The 12,916-nt window shown below is 41.3% G+C and overlaps 2 protein-coding genes across 3 annotated transcripts; both read left to right on the top strand.

Moving 5' to 3' along the window:
* Positions 1-2,661: 2,661 nt before the first annotated feature.
* On the top strand, positions 2,662-6,152 carry selenoh (selenoprotein H). The gene is made up of 5 exons (XM_079508383.1): positions 2,662-2,769; positions 4,078-4,192; positions 4,352-4,494; positions 5,410-5,532; positions 5,926-6,152. The coding sequence occupies exons 1-4, from the start codon at positions 2,754-2,756 to the stop codon at positions 5,517-5,519; spliced, it is 384 nt and encodes a 127-aa protein (XP_079364509.1). The 5' UTR covers positions 2,662-2,753; the 3' UTR covers positions 5,520-5,532; positions 5,926-6,152.
* Positions 6,153-7,351: 1,199 nt separating this feature from the next.
* On the top strand, positions 7,352-12,324 carry LOC306928333 (polyribonucleotide 5'-hydroxyl-kinase Clp1). Of its 2 annotated transcripts, none has more exons than XM_079508365.1 (6): positions 7,352-7,507; positions 8,127-8,392; positions 8,580-8,687; positions 10,133-10,252; positions 10,930-11,067; positions 11,286-12,324. In XM_079508365.1, exons 2-6 carry the CDS (start codon positions 8,129-8,131, stop codon positions 11,967-11,969), a joined length of 1,314 nt encoding a protein of 437 aa, XP_079364491.1. In that variant the 5' UTR covers positions 7,352-7,507; positions 8,127-8,128; the 3' UTR covers positions 11,970-12,324. The 2 variants fall into 2 exon arrangements, with proteins under 2 accessions (XP_079364491.1, XP_079364490.1); XM_079508364.1 differs by lacking the exon at positions 7,352-7,507 and adding an exon at positions 7,879-8,035.
* The last annotated feature ends 592 nt before the right edge of the window (positions 12,325-12,916 follow it).

The following is a 12,916-nucleotide window of genomic DNA, read 5'->3' as shown; positions in this document are numbered from 1 at the left end:
ACAGAAAGTGGAAGTGTGACCAATTAGACTGCATCGTCATAATGTCAGAATTGTAGGAGGTTATTATCCCTGTCCATATCTGCATTGTAAAGGGGACCTTCATCTTCATTTTTTCATGTTTAGGAACAAAAATAACAGCTCATTAGCAGAGTCCAACAGCTCACGTCTTTGATGTGCTTGTCACACAGTACTATGCTCATGCACGCTTTGTACTCCAAAACATCTTCCCTCTGCATTCTTGCGTCTCCTTTGATGCTGTCACTGTCTTTGTCTGTACACCGGCATTGCTCCCCCCCTCCTCTCTCTCTCCCTCTTCTCTCCATCCCTCTCCTGCAGATGGCTGATGTGTTTATCTTGGCCAAAGCTGTGAGTCAGCTTGCGCGAGTTGGCGTGTTCATTTTGCGTGTGACTGCATGTTCACACGCAAAATGCATGTTCACTGACATGTGTGTCCCTGTGTGTCCTCTTATTCACAGCAGGTCCCCAACCCAGACTCACTCCCTGACGGCTGTGGTAGCTACTGCTGCAGAGAAAAAGATATGCAAATGCATACCTTTGCATACTGTGCATGTGCATACATTTCTCATTGTCCAATATAGGGTAACATGGGTCTGCAGGCCAAAGAACTTCTGCCCCTGATGACTGACCAAGAAGAGGAGCGAGGGGGGCGAGGAAAAGTGAGCCAGATGGAGAGATTATTTCCCCAATATTCTCTGGCAAGCATGTGTGCTAGTATTGTGTGTGTGTGTGTGCGTACGTACGTGCGTGCGTGCGTGTGTGCGTGTGAGCCTGTGTCAGGAGGATGGTGAAGCAAGGAGGAAGCAGGTGGCAGAAGCTCCCACTGTCCATTCTAAAAACACAGAGCAGGATGAAAGGAGGTGAAGAGGGTACATCTGCATGGTGGTCGAGGTGCCCCTATTCGGATTTACTCATCTAAAAATACAACAGAGCAGACTGCAGACAGATTGGGTCTTGAGACATGTGTTGGAGAGTGGGCGTTTGAAGAGTCACATGAGTGTGTGTGTGTGTGTGTGTGTGTGTGTGTGTGTGTGTGTGTGTGTGTGTGTGTGTACACATGCACGTGCATGTGTACAACTGGGTGGTACATACTGGTTTTGTCTGTGATTCAGAAAGAAACAGAGACCAACAGACGTGAAAGAGGTGATTCTGTGGCCATGGCGGAGAGAATAAAATGAACGCTTATGAATCAGTCACACTGCCTCACTCTTGGAGGTATATCCCTTGTTTGTTTGCAGAAACAGAAGTGGTGACAGTCTATTAATCTAGTCTACTAATTCTTATTTAGTCAATGTATTGTAAATATGACTGCCAGGCCAATTGGGAGCGTACGGTGGCTCATTGCTGCCATGTGGGATTTGTTTTTCTGCTTGGGTATGTTATAATGACATCTTATGTGTTAAGAACGACATCTTATGTGTTAAAAACGACATCTGTGACTGTGTCTGTGATATGATATAAGACATATTTGCTCTCAAATAATAATAATAAAAAATAAACATATATCAAACACATTCTTCTGTTAACCTGTCATACCCATCACCACCCCATTCAGAAATTGCTTGTAAGCCTGGTTTTGAATCTATGCAAATAATCGAGGAAAACAACACAGCATCGCATACTGAAGACCTCCTGATTGACCAACCCTGTGGCTCTGGCCCTCTGTTCCTCTGCTTACATAGAGGATCTATGTAGCAAAACTGCTGGGGGGAAATGGCTCCCAAACTTTGTCTAGGCTTTAGCGTGGAAGAATGACGCACATCTGAGACAAAGTACAGCTCCAGTGGCTCTGCAATGGCCACAATGTGGCATTATTACATTTTGTCTCTGTGGATATCATATGACCTATTTCATAACTACAAATACGTAATGAAACCTTGCCTGCATGCCAAATGGACAGTAGACAGTATCAAAGAGAAAGAGAGAGTATGGTGGAAGAGCTGAGGGGAGTGGGAGTTGAAGAAATCACTTTTAATAAGTGAATTGGTGCAGCAGAGGATAACACGTGGAGAGGCACGGTGATCAGATTTATTAAAGAAACTGGTTTATGGGATAGACTGTAAGTAAGAAAAGTGAGAGTAACAGAAGGGGGCGGTAATGCAACTATTTGGATGCCAACCGCCATAAAACCCCACGAAGAAGAAGGAAAAGAGCCGTCCAGTCCTGCGTATGTCACACTAGTCGATACATAGCAGGGATTTTTGTCCAGTGTCCACTTTAGTTGACTTTAGTCTGGAAATGGGACATCTTTTTATGTTTCACCTCGCTGTATGGCGTGCCAATTTTTGTTTTACACCTCTGCTGCTTAGCGGACAGTGTGGTGTTGTAGAGGAGGTCTCCACGGACATGTGCGTATGTCACACTAGTCGATACATAGCAGGGATTTTGTCCAGTGTCCACTTTATAAAGTCCATGCACTCCAGTGAATAGCATTTATCCATTTAGATAACTTTTTTACGTTATTTAATTACTTATTTTTACACAGAAACATAATGTGTGTCTTATAGCATCATATAGCATCATTTAAATGCTTCATTTGTAGTTTTAATGTGCAAATTAAACTTTTTTTCAATACTCTAGAGGGTACTCTTATTTTGAAGAGATCGTCCACCGGAAGTCTTATATTTGCTCACTAGATTTGCCAAAAGAACAGTGCTTCCAGTGGCTATGGTCCAGTCCCTCCTTCATCAGTTTTGGTATAGTCCACTCTAGCGCGCTAAAGTTGTATAACATCAATGGCGTCCGGAGTAGGTAGGTGAAGGAATACTGTATATTTAAGATTAGAAACTAATAGTTTATGTTAGCTCTGACTCTGAGACGTAAAAGGTCTATTTGCAGATCTCCCAGGAAGTAATAAACATTTTGAAGTGATCGGTTTATTAGCCTACTACTATAATATCCATGTTGTTTTCATGTGCTGTTGCCTGCCCTGCATGGTTTTGAAACGATCAATTAGTGTAAATGTGTAGGGTAGGTCTAGTTATACAAAAAACACAAACATTTCGGCTTTGACAGTGTCGTGACGTTCCACAGAAAATCACACTATTGAAATTAATTTGCATACATTTTACATGGGCTGGGAGCCTGGGATTCATTGTACATGACTTAGTCGAAAACAAAAACATAACGAGGTTTGAAAAGTTAAAGATCTATTGACCACACAAGCTGGTTGGTTAAAGAAAGAAAAAATACTGATTCCTATTAAGTGGGATGCTGGCAAATAAGCAAATACCGGCATGTGATATTGTGTGAGAGGCGTCAGGCGTGTTGGATGGTAATCTGAGTTCCCAGAAGTTTTATTTTTTCGCCACTAGGGGGGCGAGAAAAACATGGATGACAGTGCATGGTTGCAATTAAACTGCAACTCCCCATTGCATGGTGATGATATATAGTAGGTAAATATTAGGTAGGTAGGTAGGGTGACCAGATCCAAACTGTTAATTTTTGGGACAGAACAGTATCACTTGTGTGGGACAGGGTGGGGTTGCTATTAAATGCCTTGATGTCATATTTGATGATAGGCCTAATATTTCCTATAATTTTGTTATGAAACCCATCTGGCATCTTGCATTTTGTTTTCAAATGCAAATATTGGACATGAGGGATATGGCTGTCTTGGTAGCCTACTGTATCCCTATCCCTAGGGGCGATTCATATTTCTCATGATATTTTAACAGGCTTAAAAACACAACATGCAGGAAAAGAGACAATGAGGGGACTAAGTATTTGAACACTGATGGCTGCCAGTCACAATGTGGGACAGGGTCTCAATTATCTCATTATAAGATATTGTCTAGATAAGATAGCCTATCTTATATAGACAATATATTAGATAGCTATGGGAAATGCAGGTGTGATAGTCATAGTAGCAACAGTAGCAAGAATAAAACACAGGATGGGTTAGAACCAAAAACAAGATAAATAAGAATACAAATAAACTTTAATTTAAGGTAAGACTTTTTTTTAATGCAAATTCTGCAACATATCCAAACTTCCAGAGCTTCGCAACCACAACCATAGGGCATTAACAGTACACCTTCAATGTGTGTTGGTTAATAGGTCGTCGTGGAGTGAAGCGCAAGGCGGAGGAGAAAGTGGTTGAAGAGGAGAAAAGGGAGAAAGACGAAGTGACTGAGAGTGACTCTGAAGGCCAGAGAGTGGTCATTGAACACTGGTGAGTGGTACTTTTCGGTTAAAACTTGAAACTACTCTTTACAGGTATTTTGTTATCAAATCGACCGACAATATTAGCCAGTCATACTGTATGCCCATAAAACCTGTAAACCTGTAAAATCCATCAACCTGACTGTTGACCTATTGTTTGACCTTGCAGCAAGAGCTGACGGGTGTATGGGCGTAATGCCGAGGGGGTGAGAGGGGCCCTCCTGGCTGTGCACCCTGAGCTGAAAGTGATCTTAAACCCAGAGAAACCCCGCAGGAACAGCTTTGAAATCACTCTGATGGACAGAGGGAAGGGTAAGGAGAAGGGTGTTATTGTGTATGAATTATTTGTCTTGTTTCACTTAATTTGGGCCATGCTTTAGAGAGCATTCTAGGCTAATATTTACAGTAATTGCCCTTACAAGATATACTGTGTGCTACAGACTAGTAAAATACTAGTTAACCCTTTCTTTATTGTTTTCATAGCCTACTTTGGGAAATAAATAATTTTAAACTCTAAAAATAAATATTGTGGAGGAAACGTATGTCTTATTGTCTGGTATTATATGCCATTCTCATAAACACATGTTATACATTTCATGTATTTGAAGCTGTATGCCTGCACCACCTCCCAACATTTTCCATACTTCAGAAAATGATTTTTGTCTGATTGGATTAAACTCACCAACGAGCGCTTCCAAACTACTCTAATACTTAAATAATCACCTGCACGGAATTTATTGACAGAAAGTAACTAATAACATGTCTATGGTGGATTTTTATGAAACAAAGATACAAAGATGATAATCCAAGCTTTCTGTACAGCTGCAGTTGTTTAATACAATCAGATCAGACTTTTCCGTTTGGATGTATGGGCTATCAATGTATTGCAACTCTAGATTCCAGATATCAAAAATAGGATCTAAAGGTGGTTGCACACTGGACACGTTTTTCAGAAAACCGATAGAGAAACGCCGCTAAAAGTCCGAAAAACGTGCTCGGTGTGCAGGGACCTTAAGAGTTGATTGCGGCTAGCGACTCCTGATGGTATATTTTCCCCTCTGCTTTGTAAACAGCTGTGCCGCTCTCAACTTGCCCACTTTCCTTTCACACTGTTTCACAATAGGATAATAGGACTTGGCCAATGGCCATACATTTTCTTTTTTTCTCCTTAAATCCATGAGTCTATTTCTGTAACTGACTTTGTTCCTTCTAACCCTTCTCAAAAAGAAATAACTCTATGGACGGGGATAAAGAAGGGTCCACCTCGCAAGCTGAAGTTCCCTGAGCCTGATGATGTGGTTACTGCTATGGAGGAGGCTTTGAAGGCAGCTGTATAGACACCTGGTGATGGTTCGTCAATTGGATGTTTGCTCGCCTTTATATGATAATTGATAAACTCACAAAGGGTAGAAAATATTGGCAATATTCAAAGAGTATATAGTAGAACAATATTTCCACTTGGTGTCTACTGTCTAGCTGTTTAACCTTTGCATAGACAACAAGAGACTTCCCCCAAAACACTAGAATAATGAATATTACAGTATGCTAATGTTTTAGGGTTTAATTGCATAACTGGGAACAATAAAATCCAATTATTATCTCATTTGTAAAGCTAGCAACTTGCAGCATTTGTGCCCATCCATGTGCTCTGCAAATAGCCATCTCTTTGTTAAGAATGCCTAATAATTTGTGTTTGGTAGCGCATTTGCCATTTACTGTGAATGTTTCTCTAATTTGGTACAGCCCTCCATCCAGACTTTGTGGCTGTTGGAAGCAAAATGATGAAGATCGACCAATGGGGATTATCCCAGTTGCTCTTCTGATGACCTAAGCTCCAAGGACCACAAGATCTGGATACATGGCGACATCTAGTGGTGCATCGATGAACCATCACATCACTCATAATAATAATAACACAACCCTGTAGATTTTGTTTAAATTCTGTGTTAAATAAAGTTATTCTTTTACATTACTTATTTGTTGTCTCCACCAGGCCGAAGGCATGGGGAGAGAGTATGTTTTGCTGTCCGTCTGTCTGTCCGTCCGTCTGTTACCAGCTAATCTCCGACACGGCGACACCGTTAACCCGGTCGATGCCAAACGATGAACCTCTGCCCCAAATATTCCTGAACGGCCTGTTATAGCGCCACCAGGAGGCCGACTTTTGAAAAACAAATATTTTTTGATATTACTCCTCCAGATTCTGTCCAAAAATCCCGCAAATCGTTACACACTATCAATAGTCATGTGTTCTGTCCGATATTTCATATTCCATCCTAATTGGCTAACATTGCCTTCAAAGTTTGCAGGATTGGCCCGTTTTGAACAAAAAGCCTCAAATCATCAATGCAGCGTGCAATTTACGTGAAATCTTCAATCACGGACTTTCCTACTAAGGAATATATCCCACCCTTTTCACATTGGCCAGGAGGCCACAACCTGACCTGCCCTGGTGTAGACCATAGAGTATAGGCTATGGTCTACACCAGGTCAGTAGACCTGTGCCTGGAGGGGCACTTTATCTAGTGTTTTCCCCCCATACAAAAGTTGTTTCTTGAGAGTAGCCTACCTATTTATCAATTTCTATTTTAAGTTAACAGTTAACATTTTTACACTCTCAGAGTTAGGATTTTATTGTATAGCAATACAATCAAACTGGGGGTCCTTGAAATTAAAATGTTTGATTACCACAAGAGTTTAAGTCTGAGAGATGGAGAGACCCATGTTATTGAATTGACTGAATACTTAACAGTTTGCTGTACAGTTTAGTACAAATACAATGCCAAAAGGATTGAACCCAAGAAGCTGGGACATCATTTGGCTTTTAATTGGGGTCCTGACTTGATTTAGTGACAAATATACAAAGGCTTGGTTAGGTTGTAGCCCCAAAAGTATGGAATGATTTACCTCTGTTGATTTTATTTGTATGTCATTAACATGTATCTTTTTACTTTTCCTGATTGTTTTTATGTATTTTTGTGCAGCATTATGGAAACCTTTGGTTTATGAAATGTGCTATATAAATAAATTGGATTGGATACTATGTAAAAACATATAAACAAGTATCAAAACAATATGACTTGACTACCGGTATGCTGGATGAATGCTACGTGAATTTTCACATCAAATCACCTATAAATAAAATTCTACTTCAAGGTGAGGAAGTCAAGGAATAGAAAAGTAAAAAAGAAATATGACGTCATCTCCGTGCGACTGGTCGCGGTGGATGCAACGAAACAAACATGGTCGCCCATTTAGACGAAAGTTCATCCAGCGCTTCGTAATTTGAACATTTCTCCTACAAATAAGGCTCCCGGCTTGCTTTGTAAGTAGCGTGCTTTAATAATTAGCAGATATTGTTACGATACTTGCATATTCACGTTTAGAGCTTTTGTGGTCGATCAGAGACTGAAGCTATTAACTTTAGCTGCTAATTTGCTAATATGATGTGCGTGACGTGTGACTACAAAAACCTTGTCTTAAAATGAATTCTGTCCAGGTCTGATATGATGTATGATGAATATGAAATGATGATAATAAATACATCAATCAATGACAACTATTTGCCATACTAAAAAAATTCACCCGTGTGAAGTGAGGGGCGCTCTTATAATCAATAATCATATCGTCTAATTCTGGCTAATCACAATTTGCGTCCTCACCTTTTGTCCTCAACGCGTACTACTTTGCTCAGCCAATCAAATCATCTCAATTCCGTGCTCAGCCAATCAAATCAAAGCTAATATTCACACAAACCCACAAAGCTGGGCAGCGCAACTCCAAAATCTTGTTTCAGTCTGGTGTAATTGTCTATCATTGAATGTCTGCAATATGTTCCGCTCTCTTATGGACTGTGAGTCATTATTGAAATGGGAATATTTATTAATGTCAATGAAAGCATGAAACTATAATAATTTACCATTATTATGTCTTAACATTGACAGCCATGGCGACAGAAGGTGCAGATAAGACCAGTGAGGATGTGCCAGTACCCGGAGCAGGAGGCACCAGGTTTGACCTGGAGAAGGAGACCGAGCTTCGGTTTGAGGTGGAGGCAGGGGAACGTGTCCAACTGGAGCTCCTCACAGGGATGGCTGAGATCTTTGGCTCAGAGCTCAACCGGAACAAGAAGTACACATTTGGACCAGGCTCCAAGATAGCAGTTTTCACCTGGCAGGGTTGCAGTGTGTCCCTGTATGGTAAAACAGAGGTGAGAACTGAAAGATGTGTACAAATATGTGCCTTTTGTGCTCTTATATGATAACATACAGTATCTAACTCAGTGTGGCTCTTTGAATAGGACGTCAATTAATAGAACCTAATACAACCGTAATCCTCCTTTCTTGTCATATCAATTTATTTCTGATTCTGATCAACATACATCCCTCAATGCGCAGGTTGCATATGTATCCAAGGACACTCCCATGCTACTGTACCTCAATACACATGCTGCTTTGGAACAGATGAGAAAACAGGCTGAGAGAGACAATGAGAGTGGGCCTAGGGTAAGTTGTGTACAATATGCATGTGAGAAAGACTGATCCTGTTTGGTTTGGCGATTGAGTTTTTGTATGAATTCAAACCAAACTAGAAAAAGTGCCCTGGGCCTCGGGGCACAGGTCTCCACCAGGGCAGGTCAGGCCAATGCGAAATGGGTGGGATATATTCCTCAGCCTAGTAGGAAAGTGCATGAAGATTTCACGTAAATTGCACGCTGCTTTCATGATTTGAGGCTTTTTGTTAAAAATGGGCCAGTCCTGCAAACTTTGAAAGCCAATGTTAGCCAATTGGGATGGAACATGAAATATCGGACAGATCTGTGTAACGATTTGTGGGATTTTTGGACAAAATCTGGAGGAGTAATAGCAAAAAATGTACATACTCTCTCCCCATGCCTTCGGCCTGGTGGAGACAATGAAAAGATGTTGTGTAACCTTAGCCTCTCAGATGACTGCCTGTCCTCGACTTTAATAAGTAAATACAAATAGACGGTAGACCACAGAAACAAAAGTGTGTTGTAAAAAAAAAAGAACTCAATCCCACATGTCGCTTCCCTATTTATCTCTTTGGCACTTCAACCGGAGCTGTGAGGCAAATTGGTGAACTTCTGTTTACCAGCCTCTAACCACTAAGCTACATGACTGTCAACGACAACGTAACTGGCTAGTGCATGTCTGACACATATTAAATTTAAAACCAACTTAACGACACCACAGTGCAAGCAAACCATGCCGGCACAGCAATGTGGAATTTCAAGTTTAATGAAGTGGTTGATGCTGGTTGAAACCAAGCGATCCTTATGAAGCGCAATGTAAACTTGGTAAACTTAGGCAAAACATTTGCTGGGGTTTTTTTTCAATACATTTGAGTTATAATAATCAGCCCTGTATTATGTATACATACAAATAATGTACAGTAAATATGAAGATAAGTATATTCTATATTTAAAGGACCCCTTCACCCATTTTCAACCATATTTTCATTCATTATAAGATGGCACAATTTCTGTCTACTCACACTGTGTCTCAGAGGAAGATGACGGACAGTTCAGAAACCAGCCTACCAGTGATGTTGGTAGGCAGGTTTGGTCATTTCAAAACTTTTATTTTATTTGTCAATGCAAGTACAGTAGCTTCTATTTCAGCATGGTAATTGTAGTAGAAAAACAGTAGTTTCTATTAGATTATAATGCCAATCAATATGTCATTGGTAGGCATGCTTCTGAACTGTGTAGTCCACCAATGAGACGCAGAGTAGACAGACATTTTTCCATCTTATGAGCATTTGTAAGGAACAATTATATGAAGATGTGGTTGGAAATGGGTGAAGTATAAAACAATGTGTTTGGCATATATACTTAATACGTTCAAAACCTGTGTATGGCACAGAAATGTCATGTTTCTTATTAGTGTAGTTAAGTATTGATTGTTTTTGATGTGCCATGTTGCAGGTGATGGTGGTAGGTCCTACAGATGTGGGGAAGTCCACAGTGTGCCGGTTGCTACTAAACTATGCTGTAAGACTTGGCAGGAGGCCTACACTGGTGGAGCTGGACGTAGGACAGAGTGGGGTAAGAAGTGTACTATGAATGATTTATGGTCATTATCTAAGATATGATGGTAATAGTCTTTGAATAGATCTATGATGATTACATTTCAAACACTAGAAATTAGCTCAAAATTCTACTTCAACTGAATCTGAAAGAGGATATGATAATCATTTTAATTTCTTCTTTTGTCTCATAAACATTCTACTAGTCTTAAAGGGCCACTTCCCCACTTTTGCAGACAGATCTTATTTTAATTATGTTTAGGACACAAGAAACACTTTCTTGGGGGTTTTATGTACTGTATGTGTTTTTAGATATTTTAGACGCCGTCTTCATGACAAATAAACAAGAAAGCATAGGTCAGTTCCAGTCTAGTCAAACCCTAGTCAAACACACAGACTTCATTATTTTTCTGGCCATAGGGTTCAAATTGTGCTACTATTATCTGCCACAAATACTATTAACTGTCTCAGTGCCACAGGACGCCTTTGGACACCTGCCCCTGGTGGCCGCGAGTGCCATTGGCACAATATAATTTCATTTTCTTTCTTTTATTTATAATGGGATTCAGTGGCAACGAGGGCCAAAACTGGTGTTCACCAGGTGGCACTGAATGAGTTTTAACATTGAGTGACTGCAGTTTCTTCCAGCGGTGAAATGTCCCTTTAAGAGAGTGCCTGTTTTTCTGATGCTTTTAGGTGTCGGTCCCAGGAACCGTGTCAGCGCTGTGTATAGAGCGTCCAGCAGATGTTGAGGAGGGTTTTTCAGTCCAGGCTCCTCTGGTATTCCACTTTGGCTCTACCACCCCAGGGACCAACATCAAACTCTACAATAAGGTGAGGGCACTTTGGAACCGTACACAGTAGCACTCTGAACACACTGCTATAGTCTTAGCCTGTCTTATTAGCCAGTCTTTAATTATTCTTCTCTCTTAACCAGAATTGTTGTTAGATATTAGATTAGATATTTTTTTCTTCTTTTAAAAAAATCTTTGTCCTTCCTTTTTGTTGTTGCGTGCCTCTCTCCCTGTTCTCCGTCTGTGCTCCACGTGTAGCTGACATCCTCCTTGGCTGAAGTGTTTTCCCAGCGCTGTGAGGTGAACAGGAAAGCCAGTGTTGGAGGCTGTATCATCAACACTTGTGGCTGGGTGAAGGGCTCCGGTTATCAGGCTTTGGTGCACTGTGCCTCTGCCTTCGAGGTGGACGTGGTGCTGGTGCTTGACCAGGAGAGGCTCTACAATGAGCTCAAACGAGACCTTCCACACTTTGTGCGGGTTGTCCTCCTGCCCAAGTCTGGCGGGGTAGTAGAGCGCACCAAGGAGTGTCGGCGGGAGACACGCGACGAGAAGATCCGTGAGTATTTCTATGGCTTCCGCGCCGTGTCCTTCTACCCTCATGCCTTCGACGTGCGCTTCTCAGATGTCCGCATCTACAAAATCGGGGCACCGTCCATCCCAGACTCGTGCCTGCCGCTGGGGATGTCTCAGGACGACACACAGTTAAAGCTGGTGCCTGTGACGCCAGGGCGAGACCTCACGCATCATGTGCTGAGCGTGAGCTGTGCTGAGGAAGGGGAGGAATCTAGAAGGGGTATAGTGGATAGTCCGGTTTGTGGCTTTATTGTGGTGACTGCTGTGGACACTCAGGCGCAGGTGATGACTGTGCTGTCACCAGCGCCCAGACCTCTACCAAGACACACTCTGCTAATCATGGACATCCGCTTTATTGACCTGAAATAAAGGATTTTTTTCAGGGACAGAGGATAATGTGATCACATTATTGCATCATCTTTGTTCAAAGTGTTTTCAAATTTTGAATAATGATATTGAATCATGGTATTGATTTGAAATATTTTGATACAATTGTTGGAGGTTTTTCCATTTATTACAGGTTGTTGAATTTATTACCAAAATGTTAAATATGGGAATTTGTAGGGAAGGAAACTGTTGTAAATGTCATGCTCATTATTATTTTAAACTTTAATGTAGAGCTGATTACTGTATATCAAGGGGTAACTATTTTTTTAAGTGTTCCTGTTTCCTTCAGTGTTTGTTAAGGCTCTGATTTTGTCATAAATTATACATTTTAAACATCCTTTTGTGTGCTTTGTGTTTTTTTGTTGTTGTAAATGAGATCCAGCCTGTGCCCTCCAATCCTAGTCCATTTTGTCCTTTCCATGGTGGCCAGGTTGTTATGAATAAATATCCTGTCACCTTTTTATTAATTTAGTATTAAGTAACTTAATCTCTCCAGGCAGAATTTATTTTTTCTTTTTAATGAATGTGTGTTCCTAGATTGGTAATAACTAAACCTCTACTTTATGCACCCCCTTGTCTTGTGTGGCTGCTGCCAGAAGACTTGAGTCTATGCAGGTAGCCTCTCTAGTCCTCGCCTGCAGGCGTAGACTACACCAACTTTGAGTGTGCCCTAACCTTGAGTGTGTTCGGATATAAGCACTGAGCGCACTGGTCAGTGACAATACATGAGCACTCCTGGTGCGCATATCCAAACGTGTGACTCACCAGGCTTTGCAGTAGCTATGATGAACTGTGGTCAGTGCACTAATACCAGCTCAGTGGTCTTGAGGTTAGAGTGTCTGCCCTGAGACTCGGACTAGGTTGGGGTTCGATCCCTGGCCAGGTCATACCAAAGAAAAAATGGGACCCAGTACCTCCCTGCGTGTCAC

Source organism: Electrona antarctica, assembly GCF_951216825.1.
Source record: "Electrona antarctica genome assembly, chromosome: 1".
Classification (NCBI taxonomy): Eukaryota; Metazoa; Chordata; class Actinopteri; order Myctophiformes; family Myctophidae; genus Electrona; species Electrona antarctica.
The sequence above is the reverse complement of the archived record's forward strand: the minus strand, read 5'-3'. Positions and strand labels throughout refer to the sequence as shown.